The sequence below is a fragment of the Engystomops pustulosus genome, chromosome 1, assembly GCF_040894005.1.
Source record: "Engystomops pustulosus chromosome 1, aEngPut4.maternal, whole genome shotgun sequence".
Taxonomy (NCBI): domain Eukaryota; kingdom Metazoa; phylum Chordata; class Amphibia; order Anura; family Leptodactylidae; genus Engystomops; species Engystomops pustulosus.
The window spans coordinates 253,234,408-253,259,220 of NC_092411.1; the positions used below are offsets into that span (position 1 = coordinate 253,234,408).

General features: G+C 38.8%; 1 protein-coding gene across 1 annotated transcript in view; it reads right to left on the bottom strand.

Annotated features, from left to right (window-relative positions):
- Window positions 1-24,813, bottom strand: part of GABRB1 (gamma-aminobutyric acid type A receptor subunit beta1) — a 305,334-nt gene that overhangs the window by 172,796 nt on the left and 107,725 nt on the right. Inside the window, exon 4 of the mRNA XM_072124822.1 lies at window positions 5,207-5,427. Coding sequence (XP_071980923.1) covers window positions 5,207-5,427 — 221 coding nt within the window. The remainder of the gene's footprint in view (window positions 1-5,206; window positions 5,428-24,813) is intronic.

Sequence of the window (24,813 nt, forward strand, 5' to 3'; positions counted from 1 at the left end):
CCAATTTAAATACATTTCCCCCATTGTTCATGGCTTGAAAAAATTTTCTAAATATTGTTTTTTATATATATATATATATATATATATATATATATATATAGAGAGAGAGAGAGAGAGAGAGAGAGAGAAGGAAGTTATATGTGATCTAAAACAGTATCACACTTTTAAATAAAGAGAAAGGAAATAAACTAAATCTTAGCTAATGGATAATTTTTTTTTAACTAAAATAGGTTGGCCCTCGAGGGGTTATAATAAGATTTGGGCACAGGGAAATGCCTCTATTAGTCAGAGATATGAGCCACTAGCAAAGAATGTCCCTCGATCTGGCAGACCCAGCTCATCTGTGCGTTACATGGTTAGCAACCTACTTGACATGCTGGCAAGTGATACAACATTGTGGAGCCAGCTGTATATCCCTTCAAAATAACAGCTGATCACTCAGAAAGCCGGACATACAGCATAGCCTTCTTTAATATCCAGTGTGATATTAAAAGCCTAAAATGATTTATTTCTGTTTTATATACACATTCTCATGATTTCAGAGGAAACAAATTCCACTACTTATATCCTTAAAATCTATGTGGTCAGCTGGTTTGACACCACATTATGACACCTTTTTATTAAAAAAAAAAATCTGGATTCTTCATAATAATAAATACAGCATAATGTACCTATTCTACCCACCTTATTGTCGAATTTTACTTTTGAAAAATTGAAGGGGTATTCTGGGAATATAAACTCCTGATATAAAAACCAATGATGCTATAACTAAATAAATTCAACAAAACAAAACTAAAGTCGGCGGCGTTATCTAGAAGATGTCATCATCTACAACTACAACTCCCATAATCTCTCTGTTCTCAGTAACAGCTCCTTCCTCTCATGCTTTGCTCCCAGTGTTGATCTAACAGACTGTACTGCTCTGTTACCATAGTAATGATGTGTGTAAATGCCATTGTCTCACCACAACTCTGGCCATACTGGATGCCCTGCAACCAACCGAGTACAGCCAAACGTAGTGGTGATCACATGACCTGCCTAGGGAGGTACAAGACATGTGATGTGGACATGTTACTGGAAGCCATCTTCTGTCCTGTGTATGTCCACAACATTTTTCTTAAGGGGAGCAAAATTTAAATAACAGCAAAAAGGAAACTTCAACATCATCACAGTGGGACATAGCTAATTCTATTCTTTATGTAAGTACATAGTATAGGGAAGTATGTTTACAAAGGCTCATAGATGATGTTAACCAAATCACAATAAATCCCTATCTGGAGGATTAGATATGACCAGAAGCAATATTACTGGATAAGACCTAAAAGCAAAGATCAAGTGACAGTTCTTTTATGATTATCAATATCACCATCGTTTCTGTCAGAAACATCCATCATTTTGTTGTCAACTTAAGTTTCAGCAGGTTAAAAAGGAACCTGGCTTTTCTTATAAGTAATACTAGTTATCTTTGATACTTCTGAAGATAAGAAACCAATTGAAACATATCTCCTATGATCGTAATTATGTAAAATACAAGACAATAAACTTTCCAAATGTTCAGCTCTATGTTGTATTAAAAGTATTGAACCCTCATGAAATTGCATGATGTCAAGGAAGATCATAGTTCATTTTAACAGATTACATTTGCCTTAGCACACAGCAAAAATAAAACAATATTCCTAAAGCACCATATGTAATCTCCTACCTTAACTGGAATTCTACCTTGTGCATGACATATCCCAGAGACTGCAAAGAATAGGCATCATTGACTGTTATGTCACATGCAATTTGCTGAAATTCTTAGAAACAATAACCCACGGAATGTAATTCTGATGCCACTTTTTGTTCATAATCCCAATGACATTATTGATATTGTTCTTATTAAACTTTTTATATCTCTTTTATTTATCTATTTGCATTTTGATCTATAACACAATCTTCGTGCTGTAATCTACAATGATGTAAGATTATTCTTTTCTTTAAATCGATTATCCCACTCATGTAGTCAGGCCTTCTCCTGAGCTGCACCAGTTCTCTGGAATGCCCTACCCCAGACAATGAGACTAATATCCAACTAGTAAAGTGCAAAAAGTTTTTTGAGTTATCCACTCACTCACGTGGGCCGCTGGAGGTAGAAGAATGAAATCCTCTGTATAGTCTTGGTGCACGTGTCTTGTGTAAGGCTTGTCAGAGGGCCAAAAAATATCCAAGAAAAAAGTAGAGTATGGCCGGAACTCAAAAATTTCTAAAACTTCTCCTTTTATTTCATATCCATTAAAAAAGAAAAATTACATTGCACATCCCAGAGGACTTTAATATCCAACTACCTAAGCTTCAAATGTGCTCTTAAAACCCATCTCTTCAGGCAGGCCTATTATAAACCCTATCTACAAGTAACTTTGGTTCTCTTTTCACTAACCAATCCAAGCACTCTCATAAATACTAATCTATAGGCTACTATGCAGCCTTATTCACCTTGGACTCTCCATATGAGATGGTGTCTGGTGACTGGTTCAGGCAGCAGCATTACTTTATTTACTTATTACAAATTCTTAATGAATTGCTGGACCATTGTACGAGCACTGTCACCTCCTGTGTAACTTGTCATAGACTGTAAGCTCTCGCCAGCAGAGCTCTCACTCCTATTACTTCATATGACAATGTGATTGCTCTGTAATGTCTTATTTTGTTTGTATATTTCCCCTATGATCTGTAAATAGCCGCGGGATGTGATGGCGCTATATAATAAACATGAGATTTATAATACATACAAGATTTTTTATTTAATATTAATGTGAGGAACTGAGCCTCTAATTCGGTGAACCTCAAGCTTTCAGTTTATTGCTGCACTATATATATATGTGTATATATGTGTGTATATATATATATATATATATATATATATATATATATACTGTATAGAGTTAACCACAACCAAATCCCACTTATCATCAAGTGCCAAGGTTTCCGTAACTTATTGCTCTCTGTTCTGCCACAGCTTTCAAAATTGTATCAGCTCCCTAAGGCCACCAATACAAAGAAGGAGAGCAAATTAAGACTACCATTGCAGCTTCTCTACAGGGTCTGTATAGGAAGAGGGCCCTCAAAGATAATCCAGCTCTGTCCACACCTTCTCAATCTTCCTGCTGTCCCAAACAGACATTGATGTGTTGCTTTAAAATAGCCCTAAGATTAGCATCTCTTAAGTTGCCTGGGTCTGCTTAGAATTCTTTGAGTTCTATCTAGTGAACACTGTGCTGGGTCGATAGCTTGGGGGCCCACTGAGAGGACTCTGAGTGTCACCTCTGGCACCCGTGCCATAGGTTCGCCATCACTGCTGTATATATATTGTATTCATAATAATTTTCTGGTTGTATTTTTTGTTTATTTAATTTCATTTTTATTGCGTTTTGGGTGGACAATCATGAGTTAAACTGTACTGTATAATGTGCATATACAGTACATTATATCTTTCACAATTCTGCACCTCAAGCAGCTTACATGGGATAAACCAGTAAACAGCATATTGAATGTAGATACTTGTATCTTTGATCAATATAAAAATAGATTGGATACATGTATTTCTGCAATGATTTTACTGAACTTAAAGTATTAAGCCCTTAAAGCATTCAGCACACTACAAAATAGTAACAAAGAGGTACTGTACTGTAGGCAAAATTCACACAAGGTACTGTCTTCAATGTACTTTCATATCCCAGGCATAGAAATGCACACTCAAAAATACAGAATTACTAAGCACGATTTTAATGAGAAAAAAAACAACAAATACCAATTCCATGCAGGTAGTGCCTGAATATTGGACCCCCCTGCATATGTTAAATTAATTCTGACTACACCTGCTGAATCTGATATCTATGTGGGGAGGGGGGGGGCACTAAATATCCCCCGACAGATAAGATATGAGGAAAAATATTGGACCTGTTGATTTTTAAATGCCCTTTTTTTGTTTTCAGGACGGATAAACCGCTGCCATAGGCGTCTGGCAATATTTGCCTCATTCAAACAATTGTGAATAATATCTGTTGGTTGAATGAGCACACGTGCCTGTATTGAAAAATGTAGCAGCAAAACAAATAAGATTTAGAAGGAAGTCTACATTGACCCGAAACTTCATTCTGAAGTGTATATATTACATATTACACATTTAAAAAACATTCTCCTATGTGGAAGTAGCCAAAGATTTCAGTGCTGCCAATACATTAACAAGCAACTTCAAACATTTAGTAGATTTTGTAGCATAAACATGATGAAATCATATATACTTTACCAGTTTAATTTTTTTTAAAAATTCAAAAACCCAGAGTTCTCCTCTCTTTTGACTGGTGACTTTTCATACCATTAGATCATATATTCGATAAGTTTTTTGCAAACTTTTCAGTCAACTTGGTGACTGAATTACAATGACATTCCACACTTAACATATTGGCTCTCTTTCATGTAAATTTTCATTATTTTGGTAAATATCAAGAGCTCAACTTCGCAATAATTAAAGTCAGATCCTTATCCCCACTTAAGCTCAGCACATCCATCGTAAAACATCATAAGAAAATAATGATGAATCACTTATACGATGCACCGTGCTGACAATTTTGACATTCGAAGAATTTGACTGATTAAGAGGACAAGTTCATTGGTCTCAAGGCAGGGGAAATGTTTTCTTTTTTTAGCTGAAGCACCTCTTGAAATTGCCAGGGAAAATTATGCTTAATGCTTTTTACATTTGATTTCCTCCTTTACTTCTCTATGCAAATTATAATCATTTTGATTGCATTTATCTCCTGTAACTTCAGCTGCTATGGAACTGAAATAATTTACATTTTGCAGAGATGTCACGTGATTCGCGACTACTTACACGAACACTGTTGTTTTCCTTAATTTGAATTTCAGCGACTTTTCTACATCTTTATGTAACTGTTGTACAACTGATCAGAAAAGCTTTTATCTCTAAACTGCATCATTCCATGTAATCACGTAACTCTAATATTTCACTTTAGACTATATAATTTTACAATTTATTTTTAATGTAATATTTTAATTTTTAATAATAATTCACGAAATACAATTTAACATAAAGAAACTAGCAAATATTTAAAAATTAAAATAACTTCCCATTTCCTTATTAGCCCCCAACAACCTTTGCACTTTTGTTTCTGAAAAATGATAATTTGATATAAAAATTGCATCCTACCTTAGTCCATAAAGAACCGTTCCATCAGGATGAAGTCGTATCATTCTATTCTTCACAGTAACTCCATGGACAAAGGATCTTTTATCATTGAGAAAGTATGTATCAGGTACCCAGAGCTGATCAGCGACCCTGTTATCCAATGTAAGGTTGAGAGGAATTCCTGAATAAGAAAGTCTTTTGTCTCTCCATGACTGCTGAAAATACATTGTGAGCGTATAGTCCTAAGAAAAGCAAAACATAAAAATAAAGAAGAGATGTTAATTTTCATATTCTAATAATGCAATAAAGCACAGTATTTTTAATTTATATAAAAGTTTATATGTTCATTTTATTAGCTTGATAAAAGCGATTTATTTGAAAAAAAAAGTTTTTTCAGAAAATCCTGATAATTACAAAATACAAATAAAAGATAAAATTAAGAGAGACTTAACTCGACACCAATAGATATGGCTCTCAATAACATTGAGGGCACTTCCTTACTTTTTTCTCACTGTGTCAATTTTGATAAATGGCTGACTCTCCAAACAGATTGGTAAATGTACCTCATTCCAAGTGATAATATATACATATTAAAAATGCATACACCATACAATAAAAACTAATATAAAGAACTAATGCATACTCCTAACAAAACACAGTCCCTGACAGTAGTCCGTCAGTAATCCACCAAACTCATGAGTGCCATGCACTATTAAACAAATTATATCAAGGAATGACAACCTTAAAGGGAACCTGTCATCAGAAATTGGCATATTAAAACACAAATAGTATGTTGTCAAGCAGTTGAACAGCTTATGGATCATGTTTCTTTCATGACCCAGCTTGGTGACATCATCCAGAAAATCAACTTTTATGTTAGATGTATAAAGTCAAGGAGGCAGAGAGTTTAACATTGAAGTCAAGCTATCACAGAATTTGTACAACTCCTCCCATGTGATGCTCACCTGATGTGTGATGACAAAAGAAAAAGACAATTATGCATGTGAACACAAATAACAAGGGTGGGCAATTCACCTTGTGACATTAAACTATATCTACCATCCGATTCACTGTTGGTAGCGGACTAGTACTCAACGTCTAGTCCCCCTGTTGTAATCAGTGCTTGTTATGTGCTGGAACGACTGCATTTAAAAAAAAAATCATGTTTTTAAATTATTCAAATTAGGTTCAGCTGCTCGACAGAGCTTCTCTAGGCTCCATCAGGATTTAATTTATGCACATCCCCAATCCTGCGTTGTTTGCCTGGTACCAACTATAGAGCTTGCAGAGAGCCATTAAGCGCAATATTGCACATGCATGATGATTACATTCCTTGCATAGCCGGCTCATTGCAAGCTCTGTAGGCATCACCAGACAAACAATGAAGGACTGGGGATGTCCATAAATTAAATCCTGGCGAAGCCAAGAGGGGCTCTGCCATGTTCCTGGGCCTAATTTGAATAAATTTAAATATGCAGCCGTTCCAGCACATAACAAACACCTATTACAACACAAGGGGACAAGATCAGGAGGTGAGTACTAATCATTTACCATCACTGAATCTGATGATAGATGTCCTCTAAACATTTCCCCCTAGCTTCGGAATTCATCAGGGGTATTTTGAAACAGAAAGTCATGTAGAAACACAGACAAGGTTTAACAATTTTGCTGATGACAAAAGTCACAGGTGAACAGCTTACTAAATATTAAAGGGAGCTCAATTCATTTGCATATCTCCCATATAGAAGTGGTATTGACATGAAGGATACATTACACGATTCACATATAAAAGCCACAAATATTTTGTCTGCCAAGCATAATCCCCTAAAGAATACAGCAGATACACTTATTCCCCAAGTCCTGCTAAAGAGGAGACAGAGAGACACTTTAGATGAAAAGTCCTAAAGGCAGTGTGTAGTACTTATCTATCCTATGTTTGGGTGGTCCATTTGCTCCTGTAGTAGCCAGTACCTAGCATGTGATTAATGCTCCCAAGTCAACAAAATAATTGGCTCACTAAACCTCTATGTGCTTCTGCTTTTAAATTGTTGTCTAGTTGGTATCAAGTCCTAACCCGGTACCATTTTATATTTCCCAAGGCTGACCCTAGCTGCTGGAGGTGTGGCCTGGAGAAAGGAATATTTTTTCATCCTGCCCAGTGTTAACTCGTTTCTGGGATGCTATTCAGTTTGCTGGATTGTTGACTACTACTTGCCTTTCGAGGCTGCCTTATTACTCCTTCAGCACTGCGAGATTCCGACCTAAGTCTATAAGAGTTCCCTCCTCTGCTTCCTTGTGATGGCAGTTTGTTCTTGGATTCCATTACTTTAGTGCCAGACAAATGCCTCTCTGGCTTTCAAAGGTTAAAGACTTAATGCACATGGATAAACTTACTGCCTCTATCGATGTTACCTTTGAAAAGTTCCACTCAACCTGGTTCCCGTGGATCCAGTTCAGACAGTCTGATCTCTTCTGATCTGTGAAAATTACCTGGCCCTTGACAACTCTTTGTCTCCATCTTATGAATAGTCTAGCTGCATTGGCGTTCCCTTTCTTCCACCATACACTCCACCCTAGGTGAGAAAGGGTTCTACTCACCTTCTCAACTACTTCCCTTTTTTTTTCTTTTGTACCTTAGTGTGGCCCCCGTTCACCTGACTTTTATTATTCAAATTTTTTTTTGTACCCACATTGTGGTGTTATTTCATGTCTGTTTTTGTATTGTAATGTTTGTAATGAAAAAGTTATACAAACAAAGAATTTTTTTTTAAAAATAGCAAAATTCACATCAATATGACACATGTATCCCAATGAAAAAAATGCTAAATTCAAAAGTGGCAACTGTAGATAAGTCATTAGAAAGGTATGCCTTCTAAGGATAGGGTCCTAAGTTTTGTCAATCCAATAGATCTGACTGACATACCATGGATACAGAGCTCTGTAGAGATCAGTCACAGGGACCAGTTTCTTTGTCATTCATCATTTAAAGTAATATATAACATTCGGTATCAATAGTTTTTTCTACGTACACTCACCGGCCACTTTATTAGGTACACCATGCTAGTAACGGGTTGGACCCCCTTTTGCCTTCAGAACTGCCTCAATTCTTCATGGCATAGATTCAACAAGGTGCTGGAAGCATTCCTCAGAGATTTTGGTCCATATTGACATGATGGCATCACACAGTTGCCGCAGATTTGTCGGCGGCACATCCATGATGCGAATCTCCCGTTCCACCACATCCCAAAGATGCTCTATTGGATTGAGATCTGGTGACTGTGGAGGCCATTTGAGTACAGTGAACTCATTGTCATGTTCAAGAAACCAGTCTGAGATGATTCCAGCTTTATGACATGGCGCATTATCCTGCTGAAAGTAGCCATCGGATGTTGGGTACATTGTGGTCATAAAGGGATGGACATGGTCAGCAACAATACTCAGGTAGGCTGTGGCATTGCAACGATGCTCAATTGGTACCAAGGGGCCCAAAGAGTGCCAAGAAATTCCCCACACCATGACACCACCACCACCAGCCTGAACCGTTGATACAAGGCAGGATGGATCCATGCTTTCATGTTGTTGAAGCCAAATTCTGACCCTACCATCCGAATGTCCCCTCAGAAATCGAGACTCATCAGACCAGGCAACGTTTTTCCAATCTTCTACTGTCCAATTTCGATGAGCTTGTGCAAATTGTAGCCTCAGTTTCCTGTTCTTAGCTGAAAGGAGTGGCACCTGGTGTGGTCTTCTGCTGCTGTAGCCCATCTGCCTCAAAGTTCGACGTACTGTGCGTTCAAAGATGCTCTACTGCCTACCTTGGTTGTAACGCAGGGGTAGGGAACCTATGGCTCGGGAGCCATATGTGGCTCTTTTAATGGCAGCATCTGGCTCTCTGATAAATCATTGATTAATAGGGATCGGCAGTGTGTACATCTAAGACACACACAGCGATGATCACTGGATGCAGGCAGGGATGTTACCACTGCCTGTATCCTTTGTGTGACCCAGGCGCCATCGCCACACCGTTGCTTAGGTGACAGCACCTGTGTCATAGAGTAGAGCAGCATCCACTCCTCTCCACTCATCCATTGCCTAAGCAACGATGGCAGCGGTGCCTGGGTCATAGAGAAGAGTGAGGGAGTGATAAGAAGCTGCTGAAGGGAGAGCAGGTAGTATTCCCTTTTTTTCTGTGACTACCTATCTACTGGGGGTATGTGCTGGAGCTACCTATCTACTGGGTGCAAGTATGTGCTTGCACTACCTGTCTACTGAGAGGCATGTGCTGTGACTACCTATCTACTGGGGCCTGGGTGCATGTGCTGCGGCTAGCTATCTACTGGGGGCATGTGCTGGGGCTAACTATCTATTGGGGCGGTATGTGCAGTGGCTACCTAGTTACTGGGGGCCATGTGATGTGCCTACCTATTTACTGGGGGTACCTACTGGGGCTACCTATCTACTGGTGGCATGTTCTGTGGCTACCTATTTACTGGGGGCATGCACTGGGGCTACCTATCTACTGGGGGGCATGTGCTGTGGCTACCTATTTACTAGCAGGCATGTGATGGTGCTACCTATCTACTAGGGGGGCATGTGCCGTGATTACCAGCATACTAGGGGACATGTTCTGTGGGTATCTATCTACTTGGGGGCATGTGCTGGGGCTAGATGTCTATTTGGGTGCATGTGCTGTGGCTACATATGTACTGGTGGGCATGTACTGGGGCTACCTATCTACTGGGGGGGGGCATGTACTGGGGCTATCTATCTACTGGGGGTACCTATCTACTGGCGGCATGTGCTGTGGCTACCCATTTACTGGGGGATATGTACTGGGGCTAACTATCTACAGGGGGGCATGTGTTGTGGCTACCTATCTATTGGGGGGCATGTGCGGTGGCTACCTATTTATTGGGGGACATGTACTAGGGCTACCTATCTACTGGGGGACATGTGCCATGGCTACCTATCTACTGGGGGACATGTACTGGGGCTACCTATCTACTGGGGGACATGTGCCATGGCTACCTATCTACTGGTAGGAATGTGCATACTGTATGGCTCTCACAGAATTACATTTTAAAATATGACGTGTTCATGGCTCTCTCAGCCAAAAAGGTTCCTGACCCCTGTTGTAACGGGTGGCGATTTGAGTCACTGTTGCCTTTCTATCAACTCGAACCAGTCTGCCCATTCTCCTCTGACCTCTGGCATCAACAAGGCATTTCCGCCCACAGAACTGCCGCTCACTGGATGTTTTTTATTTTTCGGACCATTCTCTGTAAACCCTAGAGATGGTTGTGCGTGAAAATCCCAGTAGATCAGCAGTTTCTGAAATACTCAGACCAGCCCTTCTGGCACCAACAACCATGCCACGTTCAAAGGCACTCAAATCACCTTTCTTCCCCATACTGATGCTCGGTTTGAACTGCAGGAGATTGTCTTGTTCAGGAGATTGTCTACATGCCTAAATGCACTGAGTTGCCGCCATGTGATTGGCTGATTAGAAATTAAGTGTTAACGAGCAGTTGGACAGGTGTACCTAATAAAGTGGCCGGTGAGTGTATAATAATAATAATAATAATAATAATAATATAATAATACCAATAAAATAAATGTTGATTTTAATTGCAACATCTATCTATATTTTGATCCATTTCTTTCGAGATTTATTGGATCACTAAATAGAAAAGCAACTTAATTGTATTCCACTTGTTTGCACGACCAGACATAAAAATGGGAAATGTCTGAAACTTATCCACTATATTTTATTCAAACATATTCTCATGAATTAATGTATTTTGGTTTTATCACTGCAGTTTTCTAATACTTAGATGTTTAGATGTTTTTTACTGGAGCATTAATTCTGTAATTCAAAATATTCTCATAAAGTAAAAGCTAAAGTCTTTGAACCTCTGTTAAGATAAGAAAGGGTTGTTTCAAGGGCACCAAAAATGGAAAGGCAGCAAGTGTGCTGTGAACTTTAAATAATGAGTACTTGATTCAGATTAGCATAATAAATGCCATTGTCAAAGCATCATAAATATTTGCTACATGCTCAAAGTTGAACGGCAGAACAAACTTTAAATATCGGAGTTTCACATAATTATGTAGTATCGCTCTTCTAGACTGTCAAAATCTGCGGCAATGAAAAATGAAGACATTAAGAAAACATGGACTCCAAAGGAAATAAATTAACAAAACATAATTTAATGTCTGAATCAAGATCTGCCATTTCTGATATTTTCCACATTTTGCACTATATAATTTGTATTGTTATTGTATCAGTATGTATTGCTATACATAGCAAGAAGTAAATTCAGACTAGTTACTGTAAATTTGATACACAATCATTCCCTGTGAATAATAATAATTCCTTTATTTATACAGCGCACACAGAGATTGCCAAATCAGTCCCTGTCCCCAATGGGGCTCACAATCTAACCAACCTACCAGCATGTTATGGGAGGAAACTGGAGGATCTGGTGGAAACCCACGCAACATTTTGCACGTTAAAGTTTCATTTCATATCATTGATCTAGTATCCATTTTTTCTTACCAATGTTCCCACTGCTTTCTGTTGGCACCTTATAATTCTTAGCAGATATCTAGATTATGTTCCCCGTAAAGGGTACATGTCATCAAGAACAGACACAATAGACTTTACTCACCCCCCCCCCCTTTTTTAAATGTGCAGCAGAGGTGTCCCAGCTTAAATCTGCCTCTTATTCTCAAACTTTTTTTGCCTTTGTTTATGTTGGCTTCACCCACCACTACTTGGTCCCAATTGTTTAAATTAATTTGATTTTAAATTTTAAAGGAAACCTACCATTTCAGATCATCGGTGTAAGCTGTAAACACCGAGCACCAGCTCAGCGTGAGCTGGTGCCGGTGCTTAGTTTCGTTAGTGTTATAAACCGCGGTATCGCGGTTTTAACACTTTTTAAACTTTATAGCAGAAACTGCTTCGGCACTGCGTGCGCACGATCATGCACGCACCTACATAGGAAATGCCGCAGGTGTTGCGCGCGCACGGTCGCGCGCAGCGCCGAAGCGGCTTCTGCTATAAAGTTTAAAAAGTGTTAAAACCATGATACCGCGGTTTATAACACTAACGAAACCAAGCACCGGCACCAGCTCACCCTGAGCTGGTGCTCGGTGTTTACAGCTTACACCGACGATCTGAAATGGTAGGTTTCCTTTAAAGGAGCCTTCTTACTTTTCTACCAGGATATCATTGATGGGAAGAGATTACTCTCGATAACATTATAAACAAATCCTGAATAATAAGGTTTGTTACTCTCTGCAACCAGTCTGAACAATTGGTGAAAGACAAAGGGATAATCTTTAACTTGTTATTCAATAAACCAGGCAAAAAACAGCACAGCATAGACTGCAGTACTCATCTCAAAATAATTAGTAATTAGTAAATAATAAGTTTGGTCTTTCACTAAAGCTTTACCCATGAGGTCTAGCATTAACCCTATTACCACTTTAAAACATCAAGGAACAGGGCATTAAAACACTTATTTGCACTAGGCCACCAGTGCATTGCAAGGGACACTTTAACCCTATCACTTTTTTACATCACCTGGCATTTACTCTTTAAAACTGTGACTGCTCTTGCCCACCAGTGATCATAACATCTATCAATCTACAAGAAACTGTTATGGAAATTGCTTTCACAGGGCCCTTTTAAAGGTACACAGAGACTTAAAGACTATGAATGCTCTGTTGAGATATATGGGTATGGAATATGTAAATAAGTTGTCCGGGAAGCAAAAAATGAAAACTTCACCTCCAGAGCAACTTTAAATAAGGCAACTTTCTAATAATGAATATCCAACCTTCAAGAAGCCATGAGACATTACTTGGGCTAATAGCCAGACCAATAAATCTCTAACCCAAGAAATAGACAGCCAGTTGTAGAAAGCAATTTTGCATTTCATCAGTACATTGAATTGTTTTGGCCAAGTGAAGGGCGTAAACTCCTAATGGTGTACGGAGATGCAGAGTCCGTTGAGAAATCTTGATAAGGAATAATAAAATGAGGAAAGTAAAAGTATACTTCTGGTGGTTCCTTAATAATCCTGACAGATGGGATGTTCATACATCATGTAATCTTACTCTTACCATCGACACCGCCGATCCGGAATGTCCGACGAGGATTCGGAGCTGCCGCGATTTACTAAGATCGTGCGTCTGATCTCCTGCATGTGTCGCTTCCCCACTGAGGTCCACCGGAGTTCATCTTCTTCTTCCCGATGTATGTGAGTGCTGATCTTGCGACTCAATTTGGTTTTTAAATTCTGCGGTTTGTCCGAATCAGTCGGGTTGTCCAACGTCCACGCACCCCAATTTGTGTTGCATGCAAGCCGGCGCAGATGCGCCGCAATCTGCTCGCATGTGCCAAAAACCAGTGGCAATTCAGCGCAAATCGGAAAAAATCACAAACCCGATGGAAATGCATCCGACGGACCCTTAGTTAATGTGCCCCACTGTCTTCGATGTCATATCATGTAATAGAATACACTGTAAAATTGTACTTCAGTAAAGAGAAAACAATTCATAAAAACATCTTTCATGTTGACACATGATATACATACATATGATGCATGGTGTCTGCATGCTTCTGACCAGCAAATGTCACTGCTGGAGGCCATAAAGTATGATGGATATTAAGGGTTTAAGTCAAGAGAGGTTTCATTTAAAATGTCATCAATAAAATGCAAGACTTTAACCTACAGGTCTAATATACTGATTTATTCAAAAGAACAATGACTTAAAAAGAACTAGGACATCTCGTACTTTGTAAATACAGTTCACTGTACAAGTAACGTGCACTATAAATGCATGCAAAAATCCTTGCCAAAAGTCACATTATACTTTTATGCTGCTACATTTTGTAATATCTAAAAATAAGCCTAGAAAGATCAAAATTAGAAATGTTACTTTAAAGGAAATCTCGCATCAAATGCCATCAAGAAAAGCCAGGGACACTTACTCTTAGATCCAGGCACTGTGACTGTGGTAATCTCCTTATATTTGTTATCCATTGCATCCTTCCTTGTTAAATCAACTTTTAAAATTATAGTAATGAGCCTTTCAGGCTGATTAGCAAAATTCAAAAAATATATTTTAGAAGAAAGGAGGTCACAGATAACAAATATAAGAAAATTATATGGTGCCTGGATCAAGTGCCCCTGGTTTATACTTGCTTGATTTTTATGGTAGACTTCCTTAAATAAATTCTAAATTGAGCAGTAGACGAATAATATAAAGCAAATATTAAAAAAAATAATAAATATAAAAAGATCTCTGTCCTGAAGGCCAAAAATTGGAAAAAAAGAGGTTAAATCATGTCTACATAGAAACAAAAAGGAAACCCCCTTGTGAGTTTCCTAATCAGATATTGCATGGTATAATAGACTCATTAGAAGGTTCACTACTGTGAGCAAATATATCCTTTAAATATAATTATAGCCCCCATTAACAGCTTCATTAGATATATGGAAGTACATCTGGGAACCATATCATGGACCTGGTCTAGTACATACAGTATATGAATTGTTTATTTCTTTATCTGATATATGTTGTAAGGTTTTATGCTTTCAGTATTGAGATAAGGTTTATCAGGATTATTTGGAGTTTCATATAGAGCTCTACACATATCATTTCCTTTCAATTCAATTGAAGGTCACATGAATGATTACTAATCTACATGTAAAAAACAAAAAGGTGGGTAGTAGTTTTATTTCCCACAGAAGGGTCTGAAACCACCTGCAGTTCTATGGATCTGAATTAAGATCACCATTGATTTGTAAGGTTCGCCTAAGGAAGATCTGGTCAAAATCTTGTAGTAATAATATGGTAAAATAGGACAATATTATACTGGTCCATGATGTTCTTTCCCCAAGGGTTGGGTTTTCTGTAAACAATTCAAATTCTTTTCCAAAATCTCGGTAAAGGATGAGTGGACACATTTGACTTCTTGTTGGTTTACCCTTAAATTTTACAACGCTTAATAAGAATTAAACTGAAAACTGTAGAGGGATTATATTTCCCTACTGCCTGTACTTTTTTGGGTAAAGTAGGTAATAAATTTCCTATCAGGGATAGGCGGAGGGGGTAGAGCTTACCTCATCAGTGCAGAAGAGTACCTGATGGGAATAAAGGAGAGGTAGTGGTTGGAGCCTGCGAGCGGGAAGAGAGAGTGAGCTGCTATTAATTTTATTATTATTGAATATATATTATTAGTATTGAATAGCAGTATTTATGTTTTTTTCTTTTGTTGTTCTTTATGATACGGCTACATTTATGTATTTTAAAGTACATCCACCGCAAGGATAAAGGATTGTAAACCAAGCACACTGACATACTGGTGTGTGCCCCATCTGGCAGGATCTTCTCTTCTTTTAGCTTCTTATGCCCGGGTTTAAAAAGAAAAAAAGGTGTTTAAAAGTATGCAAATGAGCCTGAAAGGCTCCACGCTCCATTAACATCTAATTTTCATAATATTAAACCCTCTTTTTTCTTAAAAGCAAGGGCTTAGGAAGCTTAAATAAAAGTGGATCCTGCCAGAGGGGGCTCATACTAGTATGTCAGTGTGCTTGGTTTACAATCCTTCATTCTGGTGGTAGATGTCCTTTAAGCCATGATGCTCTTTTCCACCAGACATAGTCCATCATATGTTGTTTCTTTATTTTAAGTTTTGCCTCACTGTAAACTATGATGATTCATCGTTTCGAATGCATGATCTGATTTTTCAGTATACATCAAAGACATGATAGATGGAAGACATGATGGACATAATAGCATAGGACTGGACTTACAAAGTCCATTACATCCTAGGATGACCTAAAAGGGCACCAAACTCCATCCCAGGTCAAAGTGTTACTTGTTTAATAAATGTGTTTTAAATATCTGGATACTTTATATATTTTTCAAAAAGCTAACAAAAACAAGCATTTTACTGTAATGTAAGTGTTTGATATGGGCAGCACAACATTACCTATGCCCATCAATACACTTTACATCCACAATACTGTGAAATGATGTTCTTTCTACATCTCCCCTTTTATAAAGCAGCCACGAGATACTCTATATCTACTGTGCTCTAGAAGGGACAAGGTCGGCAAATGTTAACCTTGATGCACTGTGTTTTCCTATCAGCTTGTATCTGATAATAATTAAACTTGATGATAACCAAGTTTAATGTAATATTACATAAGCTAGAATGGAAATGGCCACAACAATTATTGTGTGTGTCATTTCTTTTCTAAAGATTTGTCAAGAACACAGCCACCTTCCTGCTGGTGCGACCAAGATGTTTTTCATTTGCCTGAGGAATATTTTACACTTGATCTGGGATGGCATGCCTGGGTTAACTACATCTTTCTATGCTTCTTGCTTGATATACTGTAATTTTACGCAAGGGAACAGAAAAACAGGCTGACTTTTATAATTTTGGCAGTAAGAAAGTAGTAAAACAGAAAAGAAGAGTTGAAAATCCAGTAATAATAGTACAATACAAGCAGGGCTTTTTATATGCTTTGCAACGTAAAGGTGAATTTAAAACATATAAGCTATTTGTCTACAATATTTCTTTTTCTATCTCGAATATTTTATTGTTTCTTTCAATTTCAACCATAAACTATCATCTCCCCCTGTGCAAGCACTAAAAAATATATTGCAGTCTTTACCTCCACCTGCAGATTTATGCTGTGGAGATGCAAGGCACTCAATGTTTATAGCTGTTCAGATACTCAGATGTGACCTCTGCTGATCTACTTTTGTTCACGAACATGTTTGCCTCCATGATATCAATATGTGAGCGTCCATCAATTGCCACATTCCATAAAAGATCGATCACTCTGAACTTTCTTTTACAGTCTGCTGGAGGCAAACTATAATAGACAAACTATAATAGACCCCCTAAAGTTAAAACAACCTATGGGACCTATAAATATATTTTTTTAAGTTTTATAATTTAAGATGATTATGAAAACAATCAAAAGTAACAGTTCAAAATTATATTTAAAATTATAAACTAAATGGTTTTGAAGGAAAAAAAATTTGCAGATCACTTCTCCTACCAGGATATTACACCTGGGTGTGGTATTCCCGCTCAGCTGGGATTGTGTCTTGTATACCAACTGGATTGATGGACGATCTCTCCAATCAGCTTTAGGGGTGGCCTCCAATCACTCCATTATGCCTGCTGGTTTGGTAAACCTGTGCCTTTTGTTAACTTTATCTTTCTTGACATTCTAACCTTTTGCCTAAACCTGAGTACTTTTTTGCCACCTGCTTGGCTTTGATTGGTTTGCTAGACTTTGCTTTGTTTATCTGTACTGTGCAGGGTAGAGACTCCTATCCAGATGTCATCATTTTTTCACCATGTTGCCACCCAAAAAATCAAATAGTCATTCTGTTCCCAAAATGTTATCAATGAAAAATTCATTTCATCCTGCAAAAACATTACACTTTACACAGTTCCATACACTAAAGTATAAATAAACTATGTCAGGATATGTTTATACAAACCCCTAACCGACATGTGACGTATTTGTCTGAGCCCTTAGTATTAGGCTGAGCCTTCTCCATACAAGGTGGGTGTTAACTGCAAGCACCCACTGGGGTGTCAACCCTTCGATCGGCGCTACCATATTGAGTTAGATCGTCGCTCCCCACAATGTCATAGGGGAGTGGCGATCTGTTACCATGGTAGCCTTAGTCATGTAAAAATAGTAAATTAAAAAAAGCAAAAAAAAATAAATAAACAAAAATATTCAAATCAGTCCCTTAAACATTGAAAATCATAAACACGGTGAGTATTGCTGGGTCCCAAAATGTCAGATCTATCAAAATATAATAACGGTTATTTCCGGCGTTTAACCGCGTAATGTAAAATAGCGCCCAAACCTGAAAATGCCACTTTTTCGCCTTTTTGGGAAAGGCAATTTTTCAAAATACAGGTGAACTAAACATACAGAGAAAATGTCATCCGCAGATCTAATTTGAAGCTCTCCTAAAATGTTGCAACAGTAAAGTTCGTAGACTTCTATTAGCCTTCTATTAGGTTCACGACATGGTGGCTGCACTGCAAATTCAGTTCCATCAGAAATAGTTGTTCACCAATTGATATTCCATTTTGTCTGTTCTCATGCCACAGAAAGAATGGAAAATATTGATATAAAAATGCATGTCCATTAGAAATTTTGGAGCTCCTTTTACCAGGATCAATGACATCAGATCCCGCCAGACCTAAGAAATTACTTAAAACTCTCAGTACAAAGAGAAAGTACATTGCAGCTCACATAAATAAAAGCTGCAGATATTTTATACACATAGATTACAAAATCGATATTTGCAGCATGTCCTAGGTGTTCTGAGAGCCATTGTCTTTTGAACTTATTGGAATCTAACTAAATCAAGATAGCGACACAGTAATAGAGGTTTTGTTCAGTCTGGTTGTTTTGTTGAATAGATAAGAGTCTATTATTAAAAAAACCCAAATAAATATACACTATATCAGTAATGGCAAACCTTTTAGACACCAAGTGCCCAAACTACAACCAAAACCCACAAATTTTTCGCAAAGTGCCAATGCGACAATTTAAGCAGTAACTTATTACTACCGGCTCTTTCACAAGTTTAAATTGTATAGGCATCCAAGGACACCAATACAGTAGAAAGAAGGAGAAGAAGTTTTGATTATCATTGTAGCTTCCTTCCAGAGTCTTGGGCTGCCTGGGACTGCAAGAGACCTTGAGTCCTGTCTGGCAACCTCTACCCTGGGGTGATGGCAAGGGTGCCCATAGAGAGGGCTCTGAGTGCCACCTCTGGCACCCGTGCCATAGGTTCGCCACCACTGCACTATATATATACATTACAAAAACATAAAAATTTCTACATCCTTGTCAGTTTTAACTTTATAAAGCGTAATCTGAAAAATGTGCTAAAATAATAAAAGGTGGAGACAATGGGGGTTATTTATCTTTGTCGTTCGTGCTAGTGGTATAATGTAATCCCCATCCCTGACCTGAATATATGAGGAGGTTCTGGCCTCTGTTGTATCTGGCAGGTGGCTGCATGTGCCGAGAGTTGCGCCTTATCCTGTGCCCGTTCAGGCTTGAATGGATTCAGGGCATAGCAAGTGCGGATGTGCAGGGCAGGAGCGCCCAGAGCTCCTTCACATGTCCAGTTGGTGTGGGGGTAATTTCTGGCATACAAGCATACAAGCCCTAATATATAATCCCCAATGTGTAAGTATTAATCAAATCTTAACTGTACTTTCTTATAGGACCTGAAACAGTTTTCCATCACACCTCTAGATAACATGGGGGCTTCCTTCAATTAACATCTAAGTAATAAACCCTGGTAGCTTTCAAGCTGTGTCCAATACTCGTCTACAGCCTTGACTTGGAGGAACAACAAGCAATGGGTTATAGATAAACAGTGCCAACCAATCAGATTAGTTCTGGGTCACTCTCAAGGTCACTATCCAATTGACCCTATTTTTTAACATGTAACCCCTATGAAAGTAACTTATTTCTATGTTGGAATCTGATGGCTACGTTTTAGAGTAGTCCTGTCGTAGTTGACAGTTGACTATCCATGGTCAAATACCACATGGATGCACTAACCATGTGGTATTGGACCAGTCAAGCTAAATTTCATAAGCATGTGTGAGAAAAGTTGTGGCCTGAAAATGAATGTGCGCTATAGTAGACGGCCTTAAGTTTTGGATGCACCCTCTCATGTCCAGCTTCACAAGAGCAGCAGAGCAATGTCAATCAAAGCCAAAGAAAAAATAGTGGCCTAGATTTACTAAAGGCCGTGCACCAGTTTTCTGGCGGAATTTGACTGAACTTTTATGTGCAAACTGCTTGCACATGTATTTAAAAAGTGCCCGCATCTCATATCTGTCGCACACGACCCTGCACTATTCTTCCCGCAATACAATTTTTTCCACTGAATGGTGCGTTCCGGTGCTCAGTCGGTCCGTGAGCAATATTTATCATGCAAAGTCCAACAGATGTTTGTTGCACACCCTATGTTAAAGGATCACCAAAAAAGTTGGTGCACTCTGTTAGAGCAGTGCAGGGACACCAGATCCATGAAGAATGTGCGCCAGAAAACAGGCAAACTGCACATGGTGTCATTATTCAGACTTTTATAATTCCCTATTCTATCATTTTTGCGGTCCCGCAGTGAACATCAAGCTAATTGAGAACTAATTTTGTGAAATGGCAAAAGCCAATAGTGCCTAATGGACCCTACTGACTTGATCCATCAGTTTTTATGTTTGTAATTTGTTTTCAGGATAAAAAAATTTTTCTGGGAAATTTTGGGGAACACTTGGTTTACCCCACTTTATAATTAAATCAATTAAATTATAAACAGTTAAAATCATTTTAAACTGTAACACCTTGGGTTTTCCAGTAAAATATCACATCAAATGTACATACCTATTGTACGAGTCTTACGCTTTATTAGAAATGCCAACTGCATCGGGTATATTGCTTCAGCTGCTTGAAGTCTTAGACTTAGAGAAAACATACTGTGAAAAACAAATCCAGAAGGAATTCGAAAAAGTCTAACACTATGACCTTCACGAGCAAAAACTAGACGTATCAAAATGACCCAAGGCATCTACTGTGACATTGTTCTGTAAAGCAGTCCAGAGATTGGTTGTAAAGCGCAGTAATTGAAAATAGTATAAGTCAATTCACTATTGATTTCTCATAACAGTAGTTATTTGTTAAGTTTTGAGCAGCAGCATTTCCTTACTGCACAACAATTGAAATGAGTCATTAAGTGGATGGAATTAAAAAGTTACTAAAGTTTTAGTGTGATCTTGTAGAATTAGGAAATAGGAAAATATAACATCTTCATTAAGTTGTAAGATTCCCCTTGTAACTAATTAAAGGATATCACATTGCATAGTAATGACAGGGCTTGACAGGCTCCATAACGCAACGGGAATTGCAGTATTAAAGCTAGAGTCAGAGCATCACATCGATGCTCCAGGCATTTGAGGAGAAGTTACTGAACCAGCAGGTCTCTTAAAGTGAACCTGTCAGGGTGATTTGGCCCACTAAACCACCCACAGGTCCTTATGGAATTGTAGTTTAGTGTCCTAAATCGCCCTGCATGTTTATTCAGCAATCATCTTAAAAAAAATAAACTTATATTATACATACTCACCACGTTCCCACAGCATCTGTACTTTGCGCCCAGTGAAGGTGGCTTAGTACAACCTGGCTTCTGAGTGCAAATGCAAATGCGTTTATTCATGAATTTCACTGAATTTGGGACCTGTGCTTTGAATATTTCTGTAAGGGGGGAGGGGGGGGGGCTCTGCTGTGGTCATTTCATTAAAGGAGGCCAGTAAGGGCTGCAGGGGTGTCATTGGGTGGAGAAGATTAGGTCTCAGGTCACAATATTGCTTTGGACGCTGAGGGTGGCCTTAGTTGTGTGATTGGCCAAGGGTTTATGGTAGTGTTTTGTTGGCGTCCAGGTCTTTTTGCATTGATGAGTTCACCAGTGCTTTCTTTCTCAGGATGTACCAAACTGTAGATTTTGCCACTCCTAATATTCTAACAATTTCTCAGATGGATTTTTTTTTTTTTTCACAGCTTAAGGAGAGCACCTTTAACAGCATGTTTTCCTCACAGCAAAATCTATAAAATGCAAGCCCCACAACTCAAATCAACTCAATCCTAGGCCTGTTATCTGCTTAATTAAGAATGACATAATGAATGTATTGCCTACACCTGCCCATGAAGAAGCCTTTGAGTCAAATGTTCAATTAATTTCCATACCTTCAAAAACAGGGTGGCAAATGTTAAGGAGCTGAAACACCTAAACCCTTCTTCCAATTTTAATGTGAATAAGCTCAAATGAATGCTGAAAGTCTGGACTTGTACTTAAGCCGTATGGACGTATGTTCATGTCCATTTTATAAGTGTAAGGCCCCTTCCACACTAGCGTTTTTCACGCGCATGTTCTGCGTGTGCTTTTGATGTTCAGAACTTGCATTGCACTCCCGTTGTTTCCAGTGGGCTTGTCCTTACTTGCGTATTTTTTCACGCGCATGCATGCGTTTGTTTTCACGTGCATCAAAATCGCAGCATGCTCTACTTTTGCGTTTCATGTGCATTTTTCACGTCAAATTCAAGTCTATGGAGAGGCATCAAAAACGCATTGCACTCCTGAGCATTGCAAGTGCAATGCGAGTGCAATGCTTTTAAATGGATGGGTTGCTAGGTGATGTGAAAAAAAAGTCAGGAAGTACCAATTTAAGAATCCGGTGATGTAAAAACGTGCGTGAAAAATGCACCAAAATGCAAGAGAAACACGAACAACACGCGTGTGAAAAACGCAAAAACGCTAATGACTCCACGGAAAAAAGGACCAAAAACGCTGCAAAAACGTCAGTTTTTCACGCATTGCACCCTGACGTGAACTGCAACGTAAGTGTGGAAGGGGCCTTAGGGTCACACGACATGCAAAAATATAGCCGCACACTGGAGAGGAGGAGGGGTGAGCACTGCTCAAACCCCCCCCCCCCTCTCCATAGAGAAGCGAGTGGCGAAATAAAGTACATGTCCTATATTTTGCCACGCACGATCACGGTGCAGTGAGACAACGTGTGCTTAATGCACAGAGATCAGACACCATAGACAACAATAGGGACCAATGTGTGCAGCATATAGGTCTCCATTATGTTCGTGGAAATGAGCCCTAAGTTGTGTCAATGTCCAAATATTTATGGACCTAACTGTATATAATTTAATACTATTCTATGTGCTGTTGCAATTATATAGCTTTAATATAATTATAGAATTATTAAATTGTGAAATAGTTTATAACTAATTTATAGCTAATTTTATTTAGTCATTCAGTTTGGGAGGGAATTTTAAAACTTTCATGTTACAATATTACATTTTAATAAACTCTTCCATTAAGTTCTTATAGAGCACTTCATGCTGTCATCCTCTAAATGCATGTACATAATGCTGTAGAATACTTTGTATTCCAAATCATTATTACCTGTCAACCCTTTCTGGCAACCTATTATGGCCTCATAGGCAGAAAGCTATAGTAGATCTTACAGCAGCCGCAACCACAATTCTACTTCTTTATGTCAAGCTCATTGTGGGTAAACATCAACATAAGCCAATAACAGCTGGTCTGTAGCCAGATCTACTCCATCATTGTGGTTACTATACACTCACCGGCCACTTTATTAGGTACACCTGTCCAACTGCTCGTTAACACTTAATTTCTAATCAGCCAATCACATGGCGGCAACTCAGTGCATTTAGGCATGTAGACATGGTCAAGACAATCTCCTGCAGTTCAAACCGAGCATCAGTATGGGGAAGAAAGGCGATTTGAGTGCCTTTGAACGTGGCATGGTTGTTGGTGCCAGAAGGGCTGGTCTGAGTATTTCAGAAACTGCTGATCTACTGGGATTTTCACGCACAACCATCTCTAGGGTTTACAAAGAATGGTCAGAAAAAGAAAAAACATCCAGTGAGCGGCAGTTCTGTGGGCGGAAATGCCTTGTTGATGCCAGAGGTCAGAGGAGAATGGGCAGACTGGTTCGAGCTGATAGAAAGGCAACAGTGACTCAAATCGCCACCCGTTACAACCAAGGTAGGCAGAAGAGCATCTCTGAACGCACAGTACATCAAACTTTGAGGCAGATGGGCTACAACAGCAGAAGACCAGGTGCCACTCCTTTCAGCTAAGAACAGGAAACTGAGGCTACAATTTGCACAAGCTCATCGAAATTGGACAGTAGAAGATTGGAAAAACGTTGCCTGGTCTCATGAGTTTCGATTTCTGCTGCGGCATTCGGATGGTAGGGTCAAAATTTGGCGTCAACAACATGAAAGCATGGATCCATCCTGCCTTGTATCAACGGTTCAGGCTCTAAATGCATTATGTACATGCATTTAGAGGGTGTCATGGTGTGGGGAATATTTTCTTGGCACTCTTTGGGCCCCTTGGTACCAATTGAGCATCGTTGCAACGCCACAGCCTACCTGAGTATTGTTGCTGACCATGTCCATCCCTTTATGACCACAATGTACCCAACATCTGATGGCTACTTTCAGCAGGATAATGCACCATGTCATAAAGCTGGAATCATCTCGGACTGGTTTCTTGAACATGACAATGAGTTCACTGTACTCAAATGGCCTCCACAGTCACCAAATCTCAATCCAATAGAGCATCTTTGGGATGTGGTGGAACGGGAGATTCGCATCATGGATGTGCAGCCGACAAATCTGCGGCAACTGTGTGATGCCATCATGTCAATATGGACCAAAATCTCTGAAGAATGCTTCCAGCACCTTGTTGAATCTATGCCACGAAGAATTAAGGCAGTTCTGAAGGCAAAAGGGGGTCCAACCCGTTACTAGCATGGTGTACCTAATAAAGTGGCCGGTGAGTGTATATCAGATCATATAGGTATAAAGCAGACATGCTCAGGAAGGATGTATTAGGGCTTAGAAGTGGAAATATGACCACTTTCCAATACTTAATCATCCATCTTAAACCTAAATTAGTTACATGTGTATTTTTCACTCATATTTTGTTCCATTAGA